Source organism: Dicentrarchus labrax, unplaced genomic scaffold (genome assembly GCF_905237075.1).
Source record: "Dicentrarchus labrax unplaced genomic scaffold, dlabrax2021, whole genome shotgun sequence".
Lineage (NCBI taxonomy): Eukaryota > Metazoa > Chordata > Actinopteri > Moronidae > Dicentrarchus > Dicentrarchus labrax.
Window position 1 is genome coordinate 19,664,421 of NW_026136712.1, and position 22,485 is coordinate 19,686,905.

General features: G+C 41.7%; 1 protein-coding gene across 1 annotated transcript; it reads left to right on the forward strand.

The window, feature by feature from the left end:
- The first annotated feature begins 248 nt into the window (after positions 1-248).
- sost (sclerostin) lies at positions 249-6,432 on the forward strand. Its single transcript, XM_051418246.1, has 2 exons — positions 249-1,547; positions 4,245-6,432. Exons 1-2 carry the CDS (start codon positions 1,271-1,273, stop codon positions 4,652-4,654), a joined length of 687 nt encoding a protein of 228 aa, XP_051274206.1. The 5' UTR covers positions 249-1,270; the 3' UTR covers positions 4,655-6,432.
- Positions 6,433-22,485: the final 16,053 nt, after the last annotated feature.

The following is a 22,485-nucleotide window of genomic DNA, read 5'->3' on the forward strand; positions in this document are numbered from 1 at the left end:
AAAAAAAAAAAAAAAAAAAAAAAAAAAAAACGCCTGAATGCTTTAGAGACACGTAATGCTGCGGAAGTCATTAAAGGAGGGAGAAGATGCAGTTTGTTAGCTGGATTCCAACAACAGCAGCAGCAGCAACGGCGGCGGTGGCACAGTGAGATGTGCAGATCTGCTGCCTCATGCAATGCACTCCAACACAAGTCTGCTCCTCTCTCTCTCTCTCTCTCTCTCTCTCTCTCTCCTCTGTTTCATTCACCTCTCCTCTCACCTCCCCTTTTGTTGTCTTCTCCTCTATAACCCTCTATTCAATTTCCACTTTCTTTACTGATTTTGTTGCTCCTCGTCTCTTTATCCTCCTCTCCTGTGTCCTCACCTTTCTCCTCAATCTTATCTCCTTTTACATATTCTCCTTTCCTCTCATCTTCTCTCTTTCCCCCTCTACTGTTATTCTTCACTCCTCACCTCTCCTCTATTTTCTTCTCATTTCTTCTTTTCTCCTCTCCACTCTCTTCCTCTCCTGGATTTCCCTCTCTCCTCCTCTTCTCTTCCTCTCCTCTATTTTCTTCTCATCTCCTCTCTTCCCCCTCTACTTTATTTCCTTCTTCTCCTCTCCTCTGCTCACCTCACCTCACCTCTCCTCTATTTCCTCTCTTACCCTCTATTTTCTTCTCCTTTCCTTTCCCCCTCCCCTCTCTTTCCCCTCTTCTCTCTCCTTTCTCCCATTTCCCTCTCCACTCCTGTCCTCTTCCTCTCTTTTTTCCCATTTCTCCTTCTTCCTCTCCTCTCCTCTCCACTATCCTCTCCTCTATTTTCTTCTTATTTCTTCTTATTACCTCTCTTTCCCCCTCTCCTCCTCTCTCTGTCTCATCTCATCGACCCTCATCTATTTTCCTCTCTTCCTCTCCTCTCCTTTCCTCCTTTTCTCTCTCTTCCTCTCCTCTCCTGTCTTCTCCTCTCCTCTCCCCTTCCTTGCGCACGCATCCAAACCCTCTCCCCTCCTAGTTTCTCAATGAATCTCTCTCCCAGGTTCAACCCCTCCCACTTTGTGTAAGCGCTTAATTGTCAGCCCTGACGGAAACTTGCGTAGGCTTAAATACCGTGTGCGCCTCTTCCACTGAAGCTGGAACTGACCAACTTGTCCAAGTAGGGCATCTCTCTCACTCTCTCTTTCTATCTCTCTCCTGTGTGTGTGTGTGTGTGTGTGTGTGCGGGCGCGTTTGTGTGTCTGTGAGTTTTCTTTTTTATCCTGGTGCTCTTTGCGTTCTTTCTGCCGACAAGCATGCAGGTGTCTCTGGCCATCCTCGTCTCCAGCGCGGCGCTCCTGCTGCTCCAGGGATGCTGCACCGCTGTGAAGGGATGGAAGGTACTAAAAAACGATGCTACGGAGATTTTACCGGAGTACAGAGAAGATACTCGGACACCTCACGAGGCAATAATACAGGCGTCCAACGGCAGCAGCAACAACAACAACAACAACAACAACAACAACAACAACAACAACACTATGAATAACAGGGCGAAAAACGGAGGAAGGACAGCAAACACAGTCACCTACAGTGAGTATGCGTTAAAGTTGGTTTTATAAATAGGCCTGAATAAAATGAAAGCAGCAGCCTTATAATTAATTCTCTGCTATGTTGAATATTCAGGTCAGCCTAAAAAAACAGTTGATTTGAGGCCTGGTGCGTAAAAGTGACTAAACTAACATAAAAAAAGAATATAATAGATTTAAATTTCTTTAGATAACGTTTCAGGCTGCCAGTCTTATAGCGGACACTTGTATGTGAACCTGTGCGGGAGAGCATTAAAACATATGATTTAAATAACCCCAAACTGCAATTTAAACATGTGTAGACGGACTAAGTTTATATTCAAGTTTAGGCTCTTTATTGTACAAGAAATGTATTTTCTTTTTCAGATTAAATCAGCTGATTTCAGTGTTCAGTGTGTGTGTGTGTGCGCAGACTGTCCCGTTGACCCCACAAATGTTTAAAGAATCTTCTTTAATACCTTTTAAAAATATAAAATAAATTAGACAGCTTTAATTATTTGTCTTTACTTTTGTCCTAAATGAGTAAATGGTTTAATAATTCTTGAGCCAACTTTTTGACATTTAAAAAAAAAAACAATTCCGATATGCGGAATCTAGGCTGTCTAAATCGGTGTGTCTGACTTAAAAAGAAAGCCCAAAGACAATCTGCCTTTTGATTTTCACACTGATTCCCTGATTAAGAGCAGCTCTGCTGTGTGGGAAGTGTGTTTTCTTGCTTAATCCTTTGCCAGAGTTGAGGGTGATGAGAGCGGCACAGACGCACATTCTTGTGGTTTCTTCCCTTAAACAATTTGAAGTGGAGCATTCAGAGAGACATCAGGGCTTTTTTCACGTTGTCTTCCAGGTTATTTCCTTCTCTCTTTATACTATTAGTCAAGCTCTACTTACGCCATAACTATTTGATTGCAACAACATGTCTCCCAAACAGAAAAACCCCACAGTTTGTTCTTCAGGGGGATGTCTTTTTTTTTGGGGGGTTGGAAATTGCTTTTTAAATGCAACACTGCCTTTGAGAATGATTCCCACCTGTGGCCAGTGAAGGTTGTATGTTCTGATTGAGCTGTGCATGTAGGAGAATCTCACGCTTGCTCTCATGGATTCAAGATGGGTGGTGCAATATTCTCACAGTTTAGCCTTCATTTAATCTTGAATTGGAGATCAGAGGAAGAAGATTGATTAGATTAGAAGAACAACAGCTGACCTGGGGGAATTAGCGAGTCGAGATCCGTTAGAGTGATTGATTATTGTCTGGTGAGGATGTTAGGGGCAACAAATTCACACATTAAGCAACATCTCGCTTTATATTAATTTGACTCTTTATTAGTCTCCAAAAAAGGGGTGGAAAAAACGCCTTGTTTTCATATGGATAAGCAGCATGTGTGTTGAGTTTCAAACTGGGAGGCAGAAATCTCCTGGATTATTTTGTCATCCATCTCTCAGCTTTCGTCCTGGGACGACTCCTCAGGGTCCCAGTGGGGTCACAGGAGAGGCTATGACCACTGCCTGGCCTCCATCCAGTTCTCTCCCAAGACTTGTCTCTCACCGCCGGAGGGGGGGGGACAGCTCACGCAACTGTACAGTAGTCTAGTGTGTGTGTTGTTGTTTTTTCCAAGCCACTATCGTTAGTAATGATTTTTTCAGGCTGACATTAGAGAGGACGACAGGAAATGTAAAGGAAAAGACAGAGTGAGACTGGATTAAAACACCAACGCTCACCGAACAAGACAACCTGACTCTTTGGCTGGTGATGGTGCAAACCACCGCTCAGTGCGTGCTGCAGGCATTGTATACTGCTGTGGTCCCTTCAGCGGCGGCCACAGAATAACACTAGATCAGGTTCTCATGGGGAGAAAAAAAAAGGAAGTCACCTCACATAAATCCTTTGTTCAGCCCTTTTTGCGAAGAAAGCCACAGAGGAAAACAGATCCCTCTCTGAGTGTATCATTTCTTAACCGACAGTTCCTTTGCCCCTTTTTTACACACTGCCTGTAAAAAAGCACAGGACAATAACTCATGCGTACGGCTGTTAAAAAGCTGCGGCTCAAACATCGGATTACAGGCTGAGTGCGTCGTCTCAAATCAGTCTGGCAGATGTCCAGTTTGTTCAAAATTGTACAGTTGCAGCGCTGCCTTAAAATAACCAGACAGCTATTTACTCCTCCATCACCACATACATTTCCTGAGGGCCAACGCAGTGTGCCAGCTTTTTCTTCCAGCCCAAACCTCCATTAGGTTTGATTGAGCTGTTTAATGGCCCTCTGGTCTGGATTTGCTATCAGCTGATTGCTGCCAGCTGGATTTCTTTGTCAAACCCCGTCGTCAGCTAATGATCGGACCATGAATCAAATTCAGAAACTCTGATCTGATCTCAGTGGCTTAAATTTGTACTTAAACGTACAAATTGTTGTAATAAGTGGAATTTATAAAAGCGAATTTTTCGGCTGCACTTTTGGGTTTCGAAATGCTGCTGCATAGTTTTTATCTGACGTGTGTTTTTTTTTTTTTTACACAAATAACGCAATAGGTGAGTTGATGTCGACATAAACAGAATCAGAGAAATTAGCACATTCTGGTGTTAGGCACAGCTGCAGCATTGGAGCAGTTAACCTGCACAATGTCCATTCCAGTGTGCAGCACTTCAAAGTGTATGTTTTGGGATGGAGCCATGAGTGTAACTGTGATATCCTGCTCTTCAACCCAGGTGCCTCTGAGCTGAGCTGCAGGGAGCTGCGTTCCACCCGTTACATCACCGACGGATCCTGCCGCAGTGCCAAGCCCGTCAAGGAGCTGGTGTGCTCGGGCCAGTGTATGCCCTCGCACCTCATGCCGAACTCCATCGCCCGCGGAAAGTGGTGGAGGAGTAACGCCTCGGAATACCGCTGCATCCCGGCCCACTCCCGGACGAGGAGGGTCCAGCTGCAGTGTCCCAACGGCAACACTCGGACTTACAAAATCCGTGTGGTCACCTCCTGCAAGTGCAAGCGCTTCAGGCCCCACCACAACCAATCAGAGGCCAAGGAGGTCCCGAAGAGGCAACGCAACAAGAAGCACAGTCGTTTGTCTCAAGACCGGAGCAAGAACAACACGCCGTTAATGGGCAACTCGTACTGATGCTCCACTTTGGGCATCCAAGGACAGACACCAAAGCACACTCATACACACGCACGTTACACAACACACCAACCGACGTAATCTCTCCTTCAAATAGGGAGGAGATGCAAAAAGAAATTTCAAAGAGAGCAAATTCATAAGCTAATTGCTGGGCTGGTTTTTTAAGTCATCAGTCTTTATTTTTCAGCCACTTGTCAGCATATTTGTGAACTTTGCTTATTTGCATGACAAAGTCAGTGCCAGGGCTTGCCACAACTGTGACCGGTCAGGAGATGTAGCACCATGTTGGATTATATGAAACAAGTATCTGATCACCCCAACAGCTCAAAAACCTCCCTGAACTCGGGTCTGTCCTCCAGTCAAACAGATTTTATTTAAGCATAATGAGAAGTCCTCCCCGAGGCTCCAAGCCCATCTGTACAAACATCCAGCGGATGCAGAGCTACGCCGCAACACAGCCCTGTTTAAAGCTGACAAGGTGTATCTTTGCTCCAAAGTGGTTGTAATCCATCTCCTTTTGGCTGTGTGCGGAGGAGATGGTGGCAGCTCTGGGGGCTCTGACGGTGGGATGTTGACATGTTTTTGAGAGGCCCTGGCCTGTTCGGCGGTCCAGGCAGCTCTCTGACAGCACACTAAAGGCCTCACTCGTCAGGACAGCCCCAAAGCACTCTCCACGCTGCAGCAGCCCCAAGCAGGCCTGTCAGTTACAGTAGCGCCTTTCCCACGACTAGATACAGAGAGTCAGGAGAGACAGAGAAAGAGAAATGGGGGGAGAAATCAGTTTTGTCAGCTCTAACACCATGGGGTTACTGGGCAGTCCTGTGACTCCTCTTAATTACTAAATGAGCCCATTCCTGTGTTATTTGAGTCATAAAAAGCCATTTCCTCTAGACATAGGCAGTTCCTGTTTGCTGGAATCACACACAAAAAAGTGCACATGTGTGTAGGAGGCATCAGAACATTGTGCGTGGTTGTGTTGTTACCTAGGGGCAGAGCGTTCTCCAGCACGCCCACACCGGAATTCTTTTGTAACGGGCCAAATAGAGCAGCGTTCACCCATCCACAGCCAAAATCCACCCGTTGTGTTAGCCTGCAGGATCCGAGACACCTCCACTCCCATTCACTCTCTGCTCCCATTCTGTAAATAGCTCAAACAGGAAAGATAGGAACAAAAATAACATAATGAAAACAATAATTCAGTTTTTATCATTGTATTGACTGATAGAATCCGGCAGGAAGAGGAAGTGGCGATACCCAGTCTGTCCGAGCAGACAACACAACCTCCTTCCTCAGCTCTGCCTAAGATGGGACTGTACTTCATGAAGAATATTCACAATGTTTCCACATATTGTCAGCACCCCGTTGTTTTTCTGCTCATATTGCTTCCTGATTTTGGTTTTTTAAACTGTACTGACAATGTTTGGTTCTTTTTCCAACTGTATGTTTGAAATAGCAACTGGAAGGGGGTTTGTCGTGTAAGCTGAGAGCTGTGATGCATAACGTGATTGTACATATCATACCTGTGTGGTCTTCTGCAGTGGTGCCCCCACTCGGTGAGGTTTTAAAGAGAAGCAGGGAGGGAGGGCTGTTTCCTACAGACAAAAAGAAGGACTGTTATAAAGAATGAACTGCATATTTATTTTTTATTTCCACATTTAAATTATTTATGCAACCTTTTGTAGTAAATGATAGCCATTATTGTCATATAGTATGATAGAGACTTTGGAAATGAAATACTGTACAGTACATGAATAAAGTAAAGGCAGATATATTTGAAAGAGCTGGCTTATTTGTTATTATTCTTACTTGAATGTGTTGGTAACACTTTAACCCCCAATAAAGGGTTAAAAAAAATATAAAAACATTTAATAAATGGTTTATAACACACTATAATGTAATTGTAAGCAAAAATAAGTGTTTATTATTAGTGTTAATAACTCCTGTGGACCCTCCTTTAAGTGGAGTGGTGTATAAATGCAAACAAACACAGCTGTAATTATACAAAATACGTCTTAATAGGAGAAATTATTGTTGGCATATAATGAAAATAATAAACACTTAAAATTAATTTATAGCTGCATACAAGTACTTTTTAGTGTGTTATAAATGTATTAAATGTTTATATACTGCTTAAAAATGCAAATCTTGGGGTTTTAAAGTAAAGTGTTACCGTGTTGCCTTTACTTGTACGTGCATTCTTGGGAAATCTCTGAATGTGGATGCCTGTCGGATGTCTGTGCAAAGAAATTCAGACAATTAGAAAATCAAGATTTGCCATCGTTTTGAATATCTGCACAGCTTTGCAGATGAAGAAGAATAGGAATCTGCACTCTTGAGGTCTCTGCTCAGTCACAACACCAACATTTTTTTCTTTATGAGGGTGGATGTGAGCCACGGCCATCACTCGCCATCATTCCTCTCCGTCTCTCCTCCCTCAAGGCTTCAGGCACAATACACTGCGAGCTTGAGAGTTGAAAACCCTGCGAGCCCCGTGGAGGCCTGTCATATCTGGAGAGCGCTGTACTACGACGGTGCTTGCCGAAGCTTTGGACTTGCCGTCAAACAGGAGTTATGCAATCCAGGCACAGAAAGAGTACAACTAAATGAGGTGTTTATGCTAAGTTTTATCTGCAAATGTTATTTTTAATTACCGGGGCAAGAGCTCCCTTAGAGGGCCAAATAAACTTAGTGTAAACACAAAACAGAAGATCACTGTGGCAACTGTGGCTGAGAGCTCGTCTTTTGTCGTGCCAATGGAGAACAGTAGATATAAAATTTCACTACGTCATCCATAATGTGCAGTCATTATGTCATTTTCAAGCCCTGTTTTCCAAGAGAGAACAGACATGCCATGCTTCCAGTCAGGCAACTAGTTTCTCAAGAAAGTCAAGAACACATACTTAAGTGCGGTACGTGAACAGTACCTAAATATATTAATGCTGACAAAGCATCTGCCCTGTGTTACTGTGTGCATACACAGTGACCTGCAAGTGACCCTTACAGACCTGGGGAATACTGAGGTACACGAAAAGTCAGGAATGATCTATTCCCAACAAATGCAACAAGTCTACGACACTTCGTTCAGGCCCCGATGTAAGTGTCATCGATGAAGTTTTGAATACCAGGTGCAGAAGTCCCCGAGGATCCCTGCTCTGTAAGAAAGCGGGCTCGATTAAGTACACACAACGCCAAGAGTTCAAAAACAGTTCCTGGTTGACTCATGGCTTCTATAAGGAATATTTATAGAACTGACATACTAATCACAATAAATGATAACTGGATTCCTTTGTCTAAATGTGGGAGAAGAAATGATAGGACTGCGTTGTAGGAAAAGAGTTATGCTGGGGTCATCCTCAACCAGACCCCCAGTCACTTCTTTGTGTCTTTGCTCTATGTTAACCTTATCTTTCAACTGACAACTTCTTTAGATTTTAAATGTTTCCCAACAAAGTTGTTTTCAGTGCCGTGAGAATCAACTTGTCTCTATCTCGTTACATCTTCAATGTAACTCTTCTGATTCAAGAAAAGGACCTACGTGGAATAAATGTTGAGATACTGCACACAAATGCATGTTTCTTTTTCCTCCTTTGAACTCGTATAATGGAACGGTAAAATATCAAATTTCATTTTTGTGCAGTGCAAGACTTATTGTTTAGTGCACAGCCAGAAATTTGTCTAGAAGGCAGCCACTTGAATGGCTTAGACACTGTCAACACAGACATAACTGATGTTCTGCCATATGCAGAAGAGACAGTCAAATAAAATAGTTTGTTTATCATCTGGATAAGAAGAGATGCTTGACTCTGTGTGTTCTTGCCAGTGGTATCCATCTTAGAAAAGCAAGTCTCCTCTGTTGACTGCAAAAAGCACCAGTGGAAACTGACTTGAGGTGACATTCGTAGCATGTGAAGCACTTTCTCTCACACGCCAAAAACTAACCCCTATAAAAGGCTTTAAAGTGCTGTGTTTCTGGTCAGCTGCCTGTGAAATTGAATTGCTTAACAATGTTGCATGCTGTCCAAGACGTTTATTGAGATGGAATATATTTAACGAACACATAACATTCAGACCTTCGTCAAGTATTACATAAAGTCAAAATGCTTCTACACCACGGTAGTTTCACCTCCGGTCCTTCTAGTCAAACCTTTCCAAGAGCGGATATTATTGCTCAAGTCAAACACATATGGACGATGACGGATGTATTCGGAGACGGATGTTTGTGCTCCTCCAACCACTCCCTTATCAGGCCATGAGCGCTAATAGCTTAAAACAAATGGAAACCAGAAGACGTGTCTGGCTGCGTAAAGAAATGAGGAACGCGGAAAGCACAAGTTCAACTAATTTTGTGTTCCTGCAAAGACGCGGGCTTTGGAAGGTGGATAGTGTTTCCTGCAAGCTGAGAGTGTAATTCTCAGCAGGGAAGGGAGAAGCCGGGGTCAGGACAGAGGCGAGACTCAAAGATGTCCTTCTATGTTAACTTCAGCAACCAGACTGCATCTTAGACAGTGGTTCGTGTTGTTACTCGCCGAATCCAAGACAGCCTATGACGAAATAGACTATACCCCTGCCTGGAAGTAGGTGACACTTTTCCAGAGATGGACAGTAGCACCATACGGGTCGGGGCCTTCCACTGAGCCATGTAAGCCTCAGTCTCTCAGCTGAGGCCAAGCATGCAGAGAGGCGAGCCAACCATATGTGCTCAGGACAACAGGAGGTGCAAGGGATAGGAAACAGCGCTGTCAACAAACAATTCTAAACAACCACAGCAAGCCCCAAGGTTCTGGAGGCAGAATGCATTTCCTTTCTTAATCATCACCTTATGGACTTTGTGTCTTGCACAAACATCAATGAAAATATCAATTAAGTGTCCTGTTTTAAGAGAAAAAAATATTTCAGTTCTGGATTTAAAACAGTTTTGTACGATTTCTGATAACACTACAAAAGTCAGATATCAACTCACCAATTTGTTCAGATCCTTAAAAAGATGAAGATGAAATGTGTTATGTGGTTTTGTGTGCGACTGAGGGTGCATGTGAAGGTCAATCTAACACATGTAGTATCAAGAGTTTACACAACCTGTCAGTCGGTAATTACCTTGAGGTCAATGGAACTGAGACTCAAGGAAAGCTGACATAAGCAAGGTCAATTCCTCCACACACAAAAGCAATTAAAACGTCTGTATTCATTTGACGTGTTGTAAACCGTTATGTCAACAGTGAAACTGCAAATCATAATTTATAAAGCATAAATAGGGTTACACAGCAAAGCTATTTCCTCCTGCCAATATAGAGAATCGCAGTGAAACCGGAACTTTTGGGTTCTGGTCCAGAAATAAGAAAACCTGTTTCAAAATCCCATTGACATTTCTAACAATACTAATAACTAAAAATCCAGCCTGGGAACAGAGCCTTTGTCAACACTGAATGTGGCTCACTTCACATGTATAGATAAGAAACCTTTTTATTTAAGTTTTTTGAAAAATCTAATATCCTTGTTTATTTAATATTTCAGTCTTTTTAGCATCCTTTAACAACACCATTTCCCAGAAGCCCTAGACCTTTGCAAGCTAAATGGCATTGCTTAACAAAAGAGGTGAGTCTTGAGAGAGTTGGAGGGTAATGGTTGGCTCAGATATGTTTGTATTAACAGCAGGACAGTGAGGAAATATTGAAAAGGTTTTTATACAGCAGAGAGTATGCTATAAAATTTGAAAAAAAATTACTTTGGTGAATTTTATATATTGACAAAATTAGGTTATGATGACGTAAGGAGCTGTAGTCATTCAACTTTGAAAAAATCGTAAAGGTTTTAATTTATAATAGCAAGTGCTGTAATAGATAATTTTATTTATAGTACGCCCAAAGAACACTCTTTTTTTTCAGGAAGACTAATGAAAGAAATATTAAATTACAGACCGCACTGAGTTACAGAAGCTTGTGGAACAGAGACAATGTGACGTCATGACCTCTCTATACTGTTTTACATTACATATTGCTGGAGCACTAATCGTTAAACTGTTAAATAAAAAGACAATTGTAGACACTTTTAGACAATGAAATGTGTAAATTCAATCCATGTTTTTCCTATTTGGAGCTTTTTCATCCATACAGACTGTTGAACAAAAAGATTGGGGTGTTGAAATACATCAAGAAGTTTACTACTTACAATGTAGAGACTTTTACCTGGGTAAATAAAAAAATAAAAACATAAAATGAAATTATCATTCAAGCCATTTAAAAGAATGCTCCAAATAAAACATTTTCAAATTAAGGCTGACAGAAGAAAACCACAGACAGCATGTTTAAGAAGTTTCAGCAGTTACGACAAATTCCCAGTTTTCTGTTTGACGGCCACACATTTAATCAATTTGCTTAAATTCACACAAAATGAGCTGACTCACTTCACGCCTGCTGTCAACTGGTCATTTTCCAAAGACAGTGACCCAGGTCTTTACAAGCCCAGCCCAGCACTCCCTCCCAGGGTGGAGCAAAAAAATGGCTCCGAAGTACGGTAATTGCTGCTTCTCATCATGTCTAAAATATGTTTGTTTCATTCTATGACATTCAGGAATTCGATCAGCAACCATGTCATCTCCAGATGTTGTTTGAGCAAACCGGATTCATTTATTGAGTAATGGACAGAGTTGTCTCTTCAATTTTAGCCGCAAATACTGTACATGTATATGCACACTGGCACACAACCTACTGTATATGCTCACAGAAACACCCATGAACGCACAATGACATGGAAACTCGTACTCACACACACACACACACACACACACACAGACATACACAGCCACATAAAACTGGTGGTAACCCAAAGGACTTGAGCTAAAGCATGTTTCCAATAAGGCGAGTTGATTCAGCAGGCATTTCTGAAAAATACAATGAGTAGAGGGATCGTTAAAGCTTGCCTCCTTTAAGAGCGCACAGAAACAATTAAATCAGCTGCGGATGATTTTTAAACAGGAGCAAAGTATTTGTGTGGGTGGTAGACATGGCAAGTCGGGGATTATGTAGCCCATGAGAAACAGATTTATGACAGGCAGTAGTCAGTCTCTAACCAAAACCTCCCGTCACATTTTGAATCCTTACAGAAATAAATAGAGAGTGAATCAAACCAATTTTCTTGATGTCATCATCGCTAACCACAGTGATGCTGATTGTATTAATGTGGTGGTGCCAACCAGACCGTGACTGGTGATCCATCCCTCCCTGTACCCTCCCTTCCCTTCCACTCATAAATTTTTTGGCGCATATAGCTGATTCTGATCATGACAACGCTCTCTGGACAGGAGCTCGCCGATGACAACAGGGCCTTTGTCCTGTTTGAATTAAATTAATTTCTGTGGCATTATATCACTGCACAGTCTTAGCAGCTCAGCCCGCTCGCTCCCCATTAGCTAGTGGCTCAACCCTCCCTTGAGGAGGATATCGTATCTAGTGTAGCCTATCTTCAAAACCACAGACACCATGCTCAGTTCACTGGCATTGCAAAATAGACTGTGCAAAGATTGAGAAGTAAACAGTGGCGTATTCTCCTTCCCAGAACAACAAACTGCTGTTTTTTCCCGAAGGGTTTATGGCTACTTCCACAGACAGCCCGGTGCCTTTGTGCTTGTTTGTATGTTTATGTCTTAGTTCCTCAACTGAGAAGGTTATTTTAGGGCACAAGTGTAGCATTACATCGTTGTGTCTTTGACCCTGAACTTGATAATATTCCTCTAATACGTCCACGGATATAAACAGTCAGTAAATTCAGCTTTTTCCTCACATGGAAGCTGTTTTATTTTTGAGCCCTGCTGCTGATTAAGCAGGCGTCAGTTTCTTTTTCTTTTTTTTTTTGTTTTCGCTTTATTCTGACCCCCTCGAACCAGCTCAATGCAATCAGCTCCAAGTGCAGAGGAAATTACTTCCTATCCTTGTGGCCATGGGTATGCGACGCACATATCTCCACAATCTGCCCCAGCTTAGGAGAGTTTAAGATCAGGATGAATTCAGCTCTCCAGCCCTTATCAGATGTCAAAGAGCCTCTGGAACTGTTGCCTAATGCAGTGTCCCCAGTCTCGACCCAGGTTGGTCCCTAAGGTCCCTAAAAGTATTTTTCAATGTGGTCAAAAATAATGTCCCTGAATCTAGTTTTTTAGTGATGATGGATGATGGGAGGATCAGTCAACCCTTACACCGCAATATTTTCCTTAGAAAGATAATTTTCTCAAAAATAAAATAATCTTTGCTTGGCAGCTTCACTTTGCCTGACAAGCAACAGCATAAATGATAGCTGGGCATGACTATCAAATGCTGAAAATCACTTTTCTCATAGAAACTTCTTCGTCTTCTCAGGGAAATGTGTGGTGTGAGAGCAGAGTTGTCCGATACCGGGGCGTGGGGAGGATTATTACTGTTATGACAGCTAAGGCTAATTGTTCATAAAATACTTCTATGAGAAAGTGTCTCTTTTTATGACTCACAGTCGACCATCTGTCTTTCTGCAGAGAACTTTTCCATTTAAAACAGTAAGTGTTTGCATCGTCTCCAAATTCTCAGCGAGATCAGTAGAAGCCTGGGACAGCACTCAAAAATAACGCACCGCCTTTCTCTCTGCTGTTTACGATGATATATAACTCACAGACTTTGACATCTACAATGTTGTGCTTCTATCGCTTTAACAAAATACTGAGGCCGACAATCTCCGTCTTCGCTTTCCTATCCTTTCCGGTTTTCTTCAGCCGAGTTCACATGCCTGACTTTCAGTGTTGCTTGGAGAGGCCTTGGATCGTTTCATGTCGTTATCACAGTGAGCTGAGATTGCTTCCTTAGTCAGCATATCTGACACAGCAGGAAGGAACACAGGGCAAACAGTATGTTTTCTACCTCCACTGAAGATGAATAGACGATTAGAGAGTTGATTGACCCAACAGATGCCTCTGGGCCCTTTTGCGGACAAGTGACCTAGAAGAATATAGATAATTAAATGCATTACAAAACCATGTAAGGCTACTGTGTGTGGTGCCTCAATCACAGAATGTCAAAAAAACAGCCCTTTAAAGGAAAAACCCATAGCGTATCATTGACTTTGGAGGAAAACTTGCATGTCTCTGCACTATTTTGCTTACAGAAATCAAGTTTTTCTCCCCAACAAATTTGAATAACACTGCTCAACGCCAAATGAAATATGACTGCCAGACAGCCAGGCCAAACACCTTCTTGAAAAATGGCTACATCAATGGGGATGAGCTTTTTATGACATGATCGATCATATTTTGTAGCTACTTGGCAAGAACAAAGCACATTCAGATTTCATCCAATAAATAAAACCTGATTGCTGTGGTGTCAACAGTTAATCACCAAGCGCAGACACTGTGTTTTCCCTCCAATCTATGCGCTATAAATGATGTGTTCTGTGTCTGGTCCAGGCTCAGTCTCTCTCAGCCTGGACGGTGATAAAACACTTATCGAAGTGATGAACTGAAATTAAAAGAAAAGAACACATAAGCAAGTGCAATACAATTTACAATTCCAGTCATACTTTTCTGATTAACTCCAAGTGTTTTGTAATCTTGTACTCTGAAAATGGTAAAAACAAAACTTGTTTTTGTGTGAAAGGAATTCCAGGAGTGGAGAGCCACTTGTGGACACTATTGTGTAACCCTTTAAAGTTAAAAAAATGCAGACTCTCTTGTAAAGTCTTGCTGCAGCCAACAATCCAGACCCCCATTAGACTCCTTGACCAGACTCCAATTCTGAAATGACTCAGGTCACAGTTAGAGGCACCAGTTGCCCACCCAGGACCAGCACACCAACTATACATGCACTGGGCAAAAGTATTCGGATGCCTCTCAGTCTGGGACTGTTTTCATTTATGTTTTTTGTTCCAATTTAGGGAATAATTCATTAAAATGAATAGTATAGCACAATATTTCAGTAGTGTGCTTCCAACTTTGTTCCGGGAAGACCCTTTCCACTTGACTTCAACCCAACCAGTACCTTCGGGATGAACTGGAATGTTGACTGTGAGTCCAACATTGGTGCCATGCGTCCAAAATCTTGTAGAACACCTTCCCTATAAAAGCCAAGTCACACCTTGGGTAAATTTAGGCTCACAGATGTCAAATGGAGCAAGACATCATGGCATATTAGTTGTGTTGCCCCATCCAAATCTAGCTCACCAGCTACAGTAGCTTGCCTACCAACCCTACAAGGAGCTATGCCATCAAAAGTGCCAGGGGGAGTAAACATCACAGTAGAGAAAATAGAAAGAATTTTACTGACTAGCGAGTTCCTAGCAAGCTAAGTAGATCACGAGTAGTCATTTTGTCACCCATCTTCTAGAATCAAATATTTGGCGAAAACATGAGGGTGAATTTTGCTGTGCCACTGTCTTGTCGAGTGGAGGCTGTTATAGCATAAATGTCCTGGGGTTAAAATGTTCAACAATCACACATGGGTGTAATGTTGAAGTGCTCACATACTTTGTTGATGTACTTCTTTACACAGAAGCTCCCAACCATGGACCCGTTCTATCAGCCCACTCAGTGCCACCGCAATGAACATTGCAGGTCTGCAACCCTTCCAAGGCTCTGGATCAGCATCCCATGGACGTTGATGAGCATGATTGGAACAGCAGACTAGCTCAGGATAGTTCTGGTGGTCTGCCTCACTTCCACCTCTGGAATGTCCATATTACAAACAGCAATCACTTCCTATCTCCAGAAGAACTGTTACAAGCGTGTAGTTCATTTCAATGTCAGATGTCTCCCCCCCCTTCCCCCCACCATGTAATGGCATTCACTGCGCCGTGTGTGGACAGACGGGGAGAGCGCTTTCTGCTCCCATAAATAAGGCCGAGGTAGGCTCCGGCCTGTTTCATCCATCACTGGGCTGGAGCCGTGTTTGTAGAGCAGGAGGGAGTGAGTGGGGGGGGGGGGGCAGATTCATCCATGTTCCCAGCAGCCATTCCCCTGTGGGAACTTCACACAGCCATTAAACACCTCATGGCAGCCCGTTAGCTATTGGGCCAGCTGAGCTGAAGAGAGAACTGCAATCCCACAAGCTCTCCTCTCGTCCCTGTGGACGTGTCAACAGGTTTTTCATTTAAAGTTTTAGTACACATCTCGGGCACATAAGCCTGCTGATATAGGAGAAATGGAGGCACATACATCCTCAGTCTTACAGAGAGTCACATGGGTGTTAATGTAGGATGTGAAATACAGTGAAAGGTCAGTAAAAATGCAGTTCTGAATTCGGTCACACTAATAGAAATAATTGTTAGCATACAGCAAATTTGACATTGTTGATATGTATTCATTTTTAAGTGACCGTTATTCCATCTGAGAATTATAATGAGACTATTTATGAGAATTACAGTACAGCTGATAAGACTTTGGAGCAGGTGTTCAAAATGATGTGAAACTGATGGCTGTTTGAACTCAATTTTATTGCACGCTAAATGCAAATTGACAGTTTTTAACAGTTCAAGATCGATGTGGACGTTCAAATTTTTATCTCATTAAATCAAAATCTCCCCGATAAAACGTTACATAATCAGCGGCTCTGTTCAACTACTTTGGGCCTTTTCACCACTTGATGGTAATCGTGAGGTCATCCCAGAATCCATGACAACAGTGATCCTTCGATAAACACAGATGACTTTTGGGATGTCAGTGGGCCGGAGAAACCTACAGTCGGAGTCTAAGGGGATGCAATAGCGTCTAACATGCCCTTAAGTCACCCTTGGGAGTGAAACGAGGTGGTTTTTATGAGGGAGTGGAGCGCAGGTGTTGAAATTGACAGACTGCGCTGCGGATTCCCAAGCTTTTGAAAAGCATGCATCTGGACTAATAAAGCCCTCCATTTATGAAGAGAGGGCAAGGCCCAGATATGTATGTGTTTGGTTATCATCACTTATCACTTTATTAAAAAACCTTAATGAAAAACATAATCATAAGCAAAAGAAACAAAACATTTCTCTTTCCTCAAAAATCCCAACAACCAGTTAAATTCCCCCAGCCCCAGTATTTTCCCCCACCCTGCCGTGGGAGTGGTGCGTTTGATCTCACCTCGCTCTGATTAATTAAAGGAGAATGCCACAGACTCTCAATGTCTCCATGGGTTTCACATAGCCATCCCAAAGAGTCAAGTTAGATCATTCAGGCATTGTGTTGTTGAGCAAGACTGAAGAGGTGGCTGCTTCCAGCACTCCTTAAAACCACACTCCACATGCCAGGGATTCCTTCTGACCGCACAACTGGGCAGAAGCAGATGCTTGATTGATGAATAGACTTCACTAAGTGTGTTTTCTTCATCAAACAACTGCAGTGTCTTTGAACTTCATGACATTTATTATTATGGTGATTCTACTCCTCAGTATCAGGCTACGATGTTGAAAAGTTTGCAAAAAGCTGATTTACACCCGTAAGGAGTTTATTTGTCTCTGTTTTTATAACTGTTTTTGTCTATCTATCTATCTATCTATCTATCTATCTATCTATCTATCTATCTATCTATCTATCTATCTATCTATCTATCTATCTATCTATTAGTAAGACCACTTTCTAATAGTCACTATTTACAAAGGGACTTTATTAATAGTTAATAAATCATTCATTAATACTGTTACTGTTCAGTATAGTATAGAAAATAGTACAAAAATGAAGGAATTAATAATGTCAGTGATAAGAGGTCAAGAGTTTCTCTCATTCAGACAAGCCTATGAGTCTGTCAGTTGTAACTGTTAATAAGTCATTATTGAGGGTAATAAACATCAAGTCTGCAGATGTAAATGTTAATAGAGTTGTTAAAAATCAAGTCTGGAGTTATGAATGTCATCAATAAAGGGCAATAAACTAAATATATGTGTTCTTAATGTTTTGGCATTAATAAAGATTAATAAATCAGTTACGTGGTTAGAAATATCGAAGTAATAGAGTAATAAACATTAAGTCCACATTTATAAATGTTAATAAAGTTAACAAGCTCACTTTCTAATAAGCCAACAACAATGAAATCATCTGTAAGTAGAGATTTTAATAAGTCATTAATAAAGGGTTGTTACAATAATCCATTTCTGCATTTGTATTTGTTAAATAAAAATTCTTAACAATTTCATTTGTCCAGATGCTCTGCAGCCCGTTTCCAGAAAGAGGTCAAACCAATGAAAGGGTTTTTTTTCCTAATGAACTAAAAAATACACGTGTAGTTCAGATTTTTCACAACCTGATGATTAAGAATTAATAACTGATCAATAAAGCATTAATACATTATTTATCAGCCATTAATGAAGTTATTAGTCAACCTATATTCTTATAACTGATATTCTTGTCTTCTCTCTTGTTCAACGTTTTCAACCTTTCTTCTTTTCAAATCACTCATTTCACTGAGGCTGACAGGAGAAGAAAACACTTTTCCTGCTCCGTGAGGGAGTTTACCTCTGGGCTCCATCATGCAGAGTGACAGTCAGGACACGGCCCTGGACCGGTGACAGCACCCATAAGTCTCCATTGGGGCCCCAGGCAGGCTGTCTCATGACTCTGTGCAGGTGCCTCCTGTTCCTGCCGCAGTCGCCAGCAAGTCAGGCCCTAAATGGCTCTCCTCCTCCGTCTCGTCTCGCATCGTCTTTAAGCTGAGCTCCATCACGTCACTCAGTAAGACGTTCCACAGCCATGGAGGGGCTTAGTGTACGACGCCATGTTTAGTCATTAGTGAGCAGGAGATCTTCCGAGCCAGGCTGTATGCAATATCAAATGTCACATCTGACAACAACTAGAGAGAGGAGCAGCATATGTGTGCGAGCGAAGGGGTAAAGGATCAAAGCAAAAAGCATACTTGAGATAACTTACACTGTTAAAGCAGAGATACACTTCGAAGGCTGGTTGGTGGTTTCCTGTAAGATGCATTAGCTATCATGTTAACTAAAGAAGTAGTTAGACATTTTGTGGGATACGCTTATTCACGTTTACTTACTTGAGACAAGAAGATTGATACCACTCTAACATCTGTACCGGAAAAAATGTAGTTGGAGCCGGCCGCAGGTTAGCTTAGCTTAGCATAAAGACTGGAAGCCACTTTAATTCTTACAAAAACTGAAGTGTAAATAGTGGTTTTACAAAGGGGGGTTACATCTGGGACTATGTGTTGTTGTAGCATTAATTTCCTGGTGGCTCCACTGGTTGCCTGGCAACTGCTAAGCTAAGCTAAGTTAAGCTAACTGGCTGTAGCTTCGTGGACATGGTATCAATTTTCTCATCTAACCCTGCAAGAGAGCGAATGTCAAACTATTCCTTTAAAACAAAAACTATCATGGTAATACTGTTCTTTAGTAACGGTGTTGACAATAAAACATCAGTTACTATGATTAAATCAAACATAAAAGGCAAAATGAATGTATCTGTTTTTCTTTTGCCTTCAAGTGTGTGGCCGGTGACCCATTCCCCGTCTTCTCTTTCATGATTTGATTAGTATTTGATCACCTGGCATGGACAGGCGTACCACTGAGCACTTGGTGTACTCGGTCTTTATTGCAGTCAAACAGCTGTCCAACAAATAAATTATTACTCTTTCACTTGATGCCTCCACAGCTGTGATTTGTCAGAAACAGGAGGGCTGCGATTAAAAGTAAATAATTCGACAAATATTTAGTGCATTTCATGGCTTTCCAAACACCGGGCACACGCTCGTACACACACAAACACACAGATCTTATAAAGGTGCTGGCATGGCATGTGTCCGTATGGGCCAACTGGGCTCAGGTTGTACGATTTGGTTTGTTAGGAAACAGACCAAACACTCACAAGTCAAATGTCCCACTGAGTCTGTAAAGACCTACTCAGAGTGTTAACAGAAGATCACAGCTTTTCCCAAATATGCCAAAAACACAAAGGGGTTCTGGGTACTTACATAGCTGGGGTATGAGAGAACAGCCGCTGCTAACCCATAATATCTGTCCTGACAGAGAAACGTGTGAAGAGGCTGATAATGTTGTAATTGTCGCTATTTGATATTAAATTAGAATTTTCAGTCATTTCAGCCTCTATTTGAGAAATCTATTTGCTTCCGCATAGTTACGTATTTTCTGTAAAAACACACGATTAGTGAGGGACTAGTCAATAGCACTGTGTGTTACATCCCACTGTCAAGGACCTAAGGACCACATTAGCTGACTCTGCTGGGACTGGGAGCTCCCAGTGAACAGCACGTCCAGACCAGGACTGAATGCAGCGTCTGATGCCAATGGAGGTCATTTTGTAGATAATTATTGGATTTCGATATAAAAATTATATTAAAAAAGCAATTTTTAGCAATAAACTGATTGCAGGGAAAGTAAATTAACAAAGCACACTATATAAAGGGTACCTACAGATAATGGTGCATGGATATTTGAGGGAGTAGATAAAAGATGCTCGTCAATAATTGTTAGGTCACAGATCTGACAAAACAGAGGATGTAAGAAGTTAAACTGACATAGAGAACAGAATACAGAATACCAAGTAAAAGTCCTGCAATCAAAATGTGTCTTGAGAAAAATACATATCAGCAGATGAATCAACATTTAAGTGGCATTTTAAAGCTAATTTCTTTACATACTGTTGGGTAGTTTAATCAGTGTATCTATTTCATAGGATCACTAAAATGAAACATAAAATGGAAGTAGTTGAGTTCAGTACAGAATTCGAGTTAATCTACATTATAATCTATTGCACTTTGATATATTTATACAATGTCCCAGTATGTATGTGTGTAAATCTGTGTGTGTACTGTATAGTTGCATGTTTGTATGCATGCATGTGGGTAGGCCTATCTAACATAATCACATACATAATCGTACATCATCTGTTTTTTACCATTTTGTTTTCAGTTTTTATTATTTTTTATTTTAAAGTAAAGAGCAGAAAACGATCTATCAAACAAACTGCATGTCAAATAACAGAATATCCAATTCTGCTGCAAGGAACAGCTCACAGGTTATTCTTGGGCTGCATTTGAAATATGCCTTATTCTGCTCTGTTGGGAGGATAGTTTGCTTTCAAGCCAGCTGCAATCCAAATATTTTCTGAGAGATTTCATTGCCCAAAGGCATATTTCTTCTAAATCACAAATACCCCGAGGACTGAATTAGCACAATTTAACAAATCTTAGCTGTAATTACACATTTTCGCATTACGTATGGCCTCGAATGGTACAAAACTATATATCTAGTTGAAATAATACATAGGATTGTTTAGCCAAAACTATCTGACATATACAGCAAACATTTAAATTCACGTTACAAGTTCAACAAGCGAAGGGGGGGGGAGATGCCTTAGGATTCCACTGATGTTTGCGCCATTAAAAACATGCGTCCCCTTGTGAATAACAACAGAACGCCGTCCAAATGGACTGTTGTGTCGAAACCTTAGATCACCAGAGGGGAGGAAAGAAAAACTTTTTGCAAGTTAATGTCTTCCTTTTGGAGCAACTATCACACATGAATCTGCGTCTTGAGAAATAAAATGCCATCTGACTCCTCTTGTATCTACAGTACTAGTTAGTATGTGTGTACTTGTATGTGTTTTTACAGTGGTCATCGAAAAGGTGCTGCAATATCCATTAGGGATAACGGTTCTGTGGACAAATAGAGCTGGGTGTCTCCGAGGTGCTGATTGAGCCGGCAGATGGAGTATAAATTATGATGAAAAGGCATCAGCAAGGTTGACCCCCCTCCATCTATGCTTAATCTGCAGCCAAGGAGAGATTTTATTTTCCTTGCAAGATCAGGGAAAAAAACCCGGCCGGGGAATCATTCTGCTAAACCCTCGGTTGGCAGGCTCTGTCTCGGAGTGGTTCAGCATCTGTTGCTTTATTTTCCGATGGAGCTCTCAGCCCTCTTTTTTTTTGCCTAAATGATTTCTTGCGCCATGTGAAATTGATTAATCTTTCATAATGACAGAACTAGCCTTAATTTTGAAAAATCTTCCACATCTTGAGTCCAGTTTATAAAATGTTTGGCAACAGTCAAAATTAAAAGAAAAAAGGAAAAAACCCTGAGGTATCCCTGCTATCAGTGTAATAGAGGTCAGGACATATTAAATGTTGAATGTTTGTTTGAATAAGCATGGATAATGGCTGGTTCTGGTCTGAATTGGTCTGTTCCTGCCATGTTTTGGTAGTAAAGTTGGGTTTAGTATCATAGCAATTAAACACAGGAGTCATAAAACAGAAAATGATAAAACCCAGTAATAAAATACCAAGTGAAGAGACAAATTTACTGCGGGCATTAATATATCACAGCTGGCCTCTAGATCCATCTGAAACTACTAAATACTGCTACCAAGGCTGTGAAATGCTCTAAATTTGTTATTTTCATAACACACTTTTTTAAAATTTCTTTAAAAAAAAAAAAAAAAAAGCTACCTTGTTAAGTAAACAGACAAAAACAGGACCAAAAACACAACTTCCCAGGCCATGGTAACAGCACCGGTCGGTCATCACAAGTGGGGGATGACATAACTCTTTTCACTTCCACAACCTGACTCAGACGAAAAAAAATACAAGCGCCAAAACCATTTCCAATCCTGCGCAGTCAGTTGCAGTGAAGCCTGACTCTGACCTCTTTCCCTGTGACTCCATCATGCACCTGTGCAGTCGAGGACCTTGGGGACGGTCCCAGCTCAAACCATGCATGGGGCCTCGGGCCTCCCTGTCGTGCCTGATGTATGTCGGACTGTCCCGGGGTCCTCTCCCCGTAGGTGTGGGTCTCCCTCCAGAGGCCCGATTAAAACGGTCTGCTCTCTCAGCTGTGTTTGCCGCTTGTCAAACAGTCTGGTTTACGGGCTTCATTAGTGGAGGAGGTGG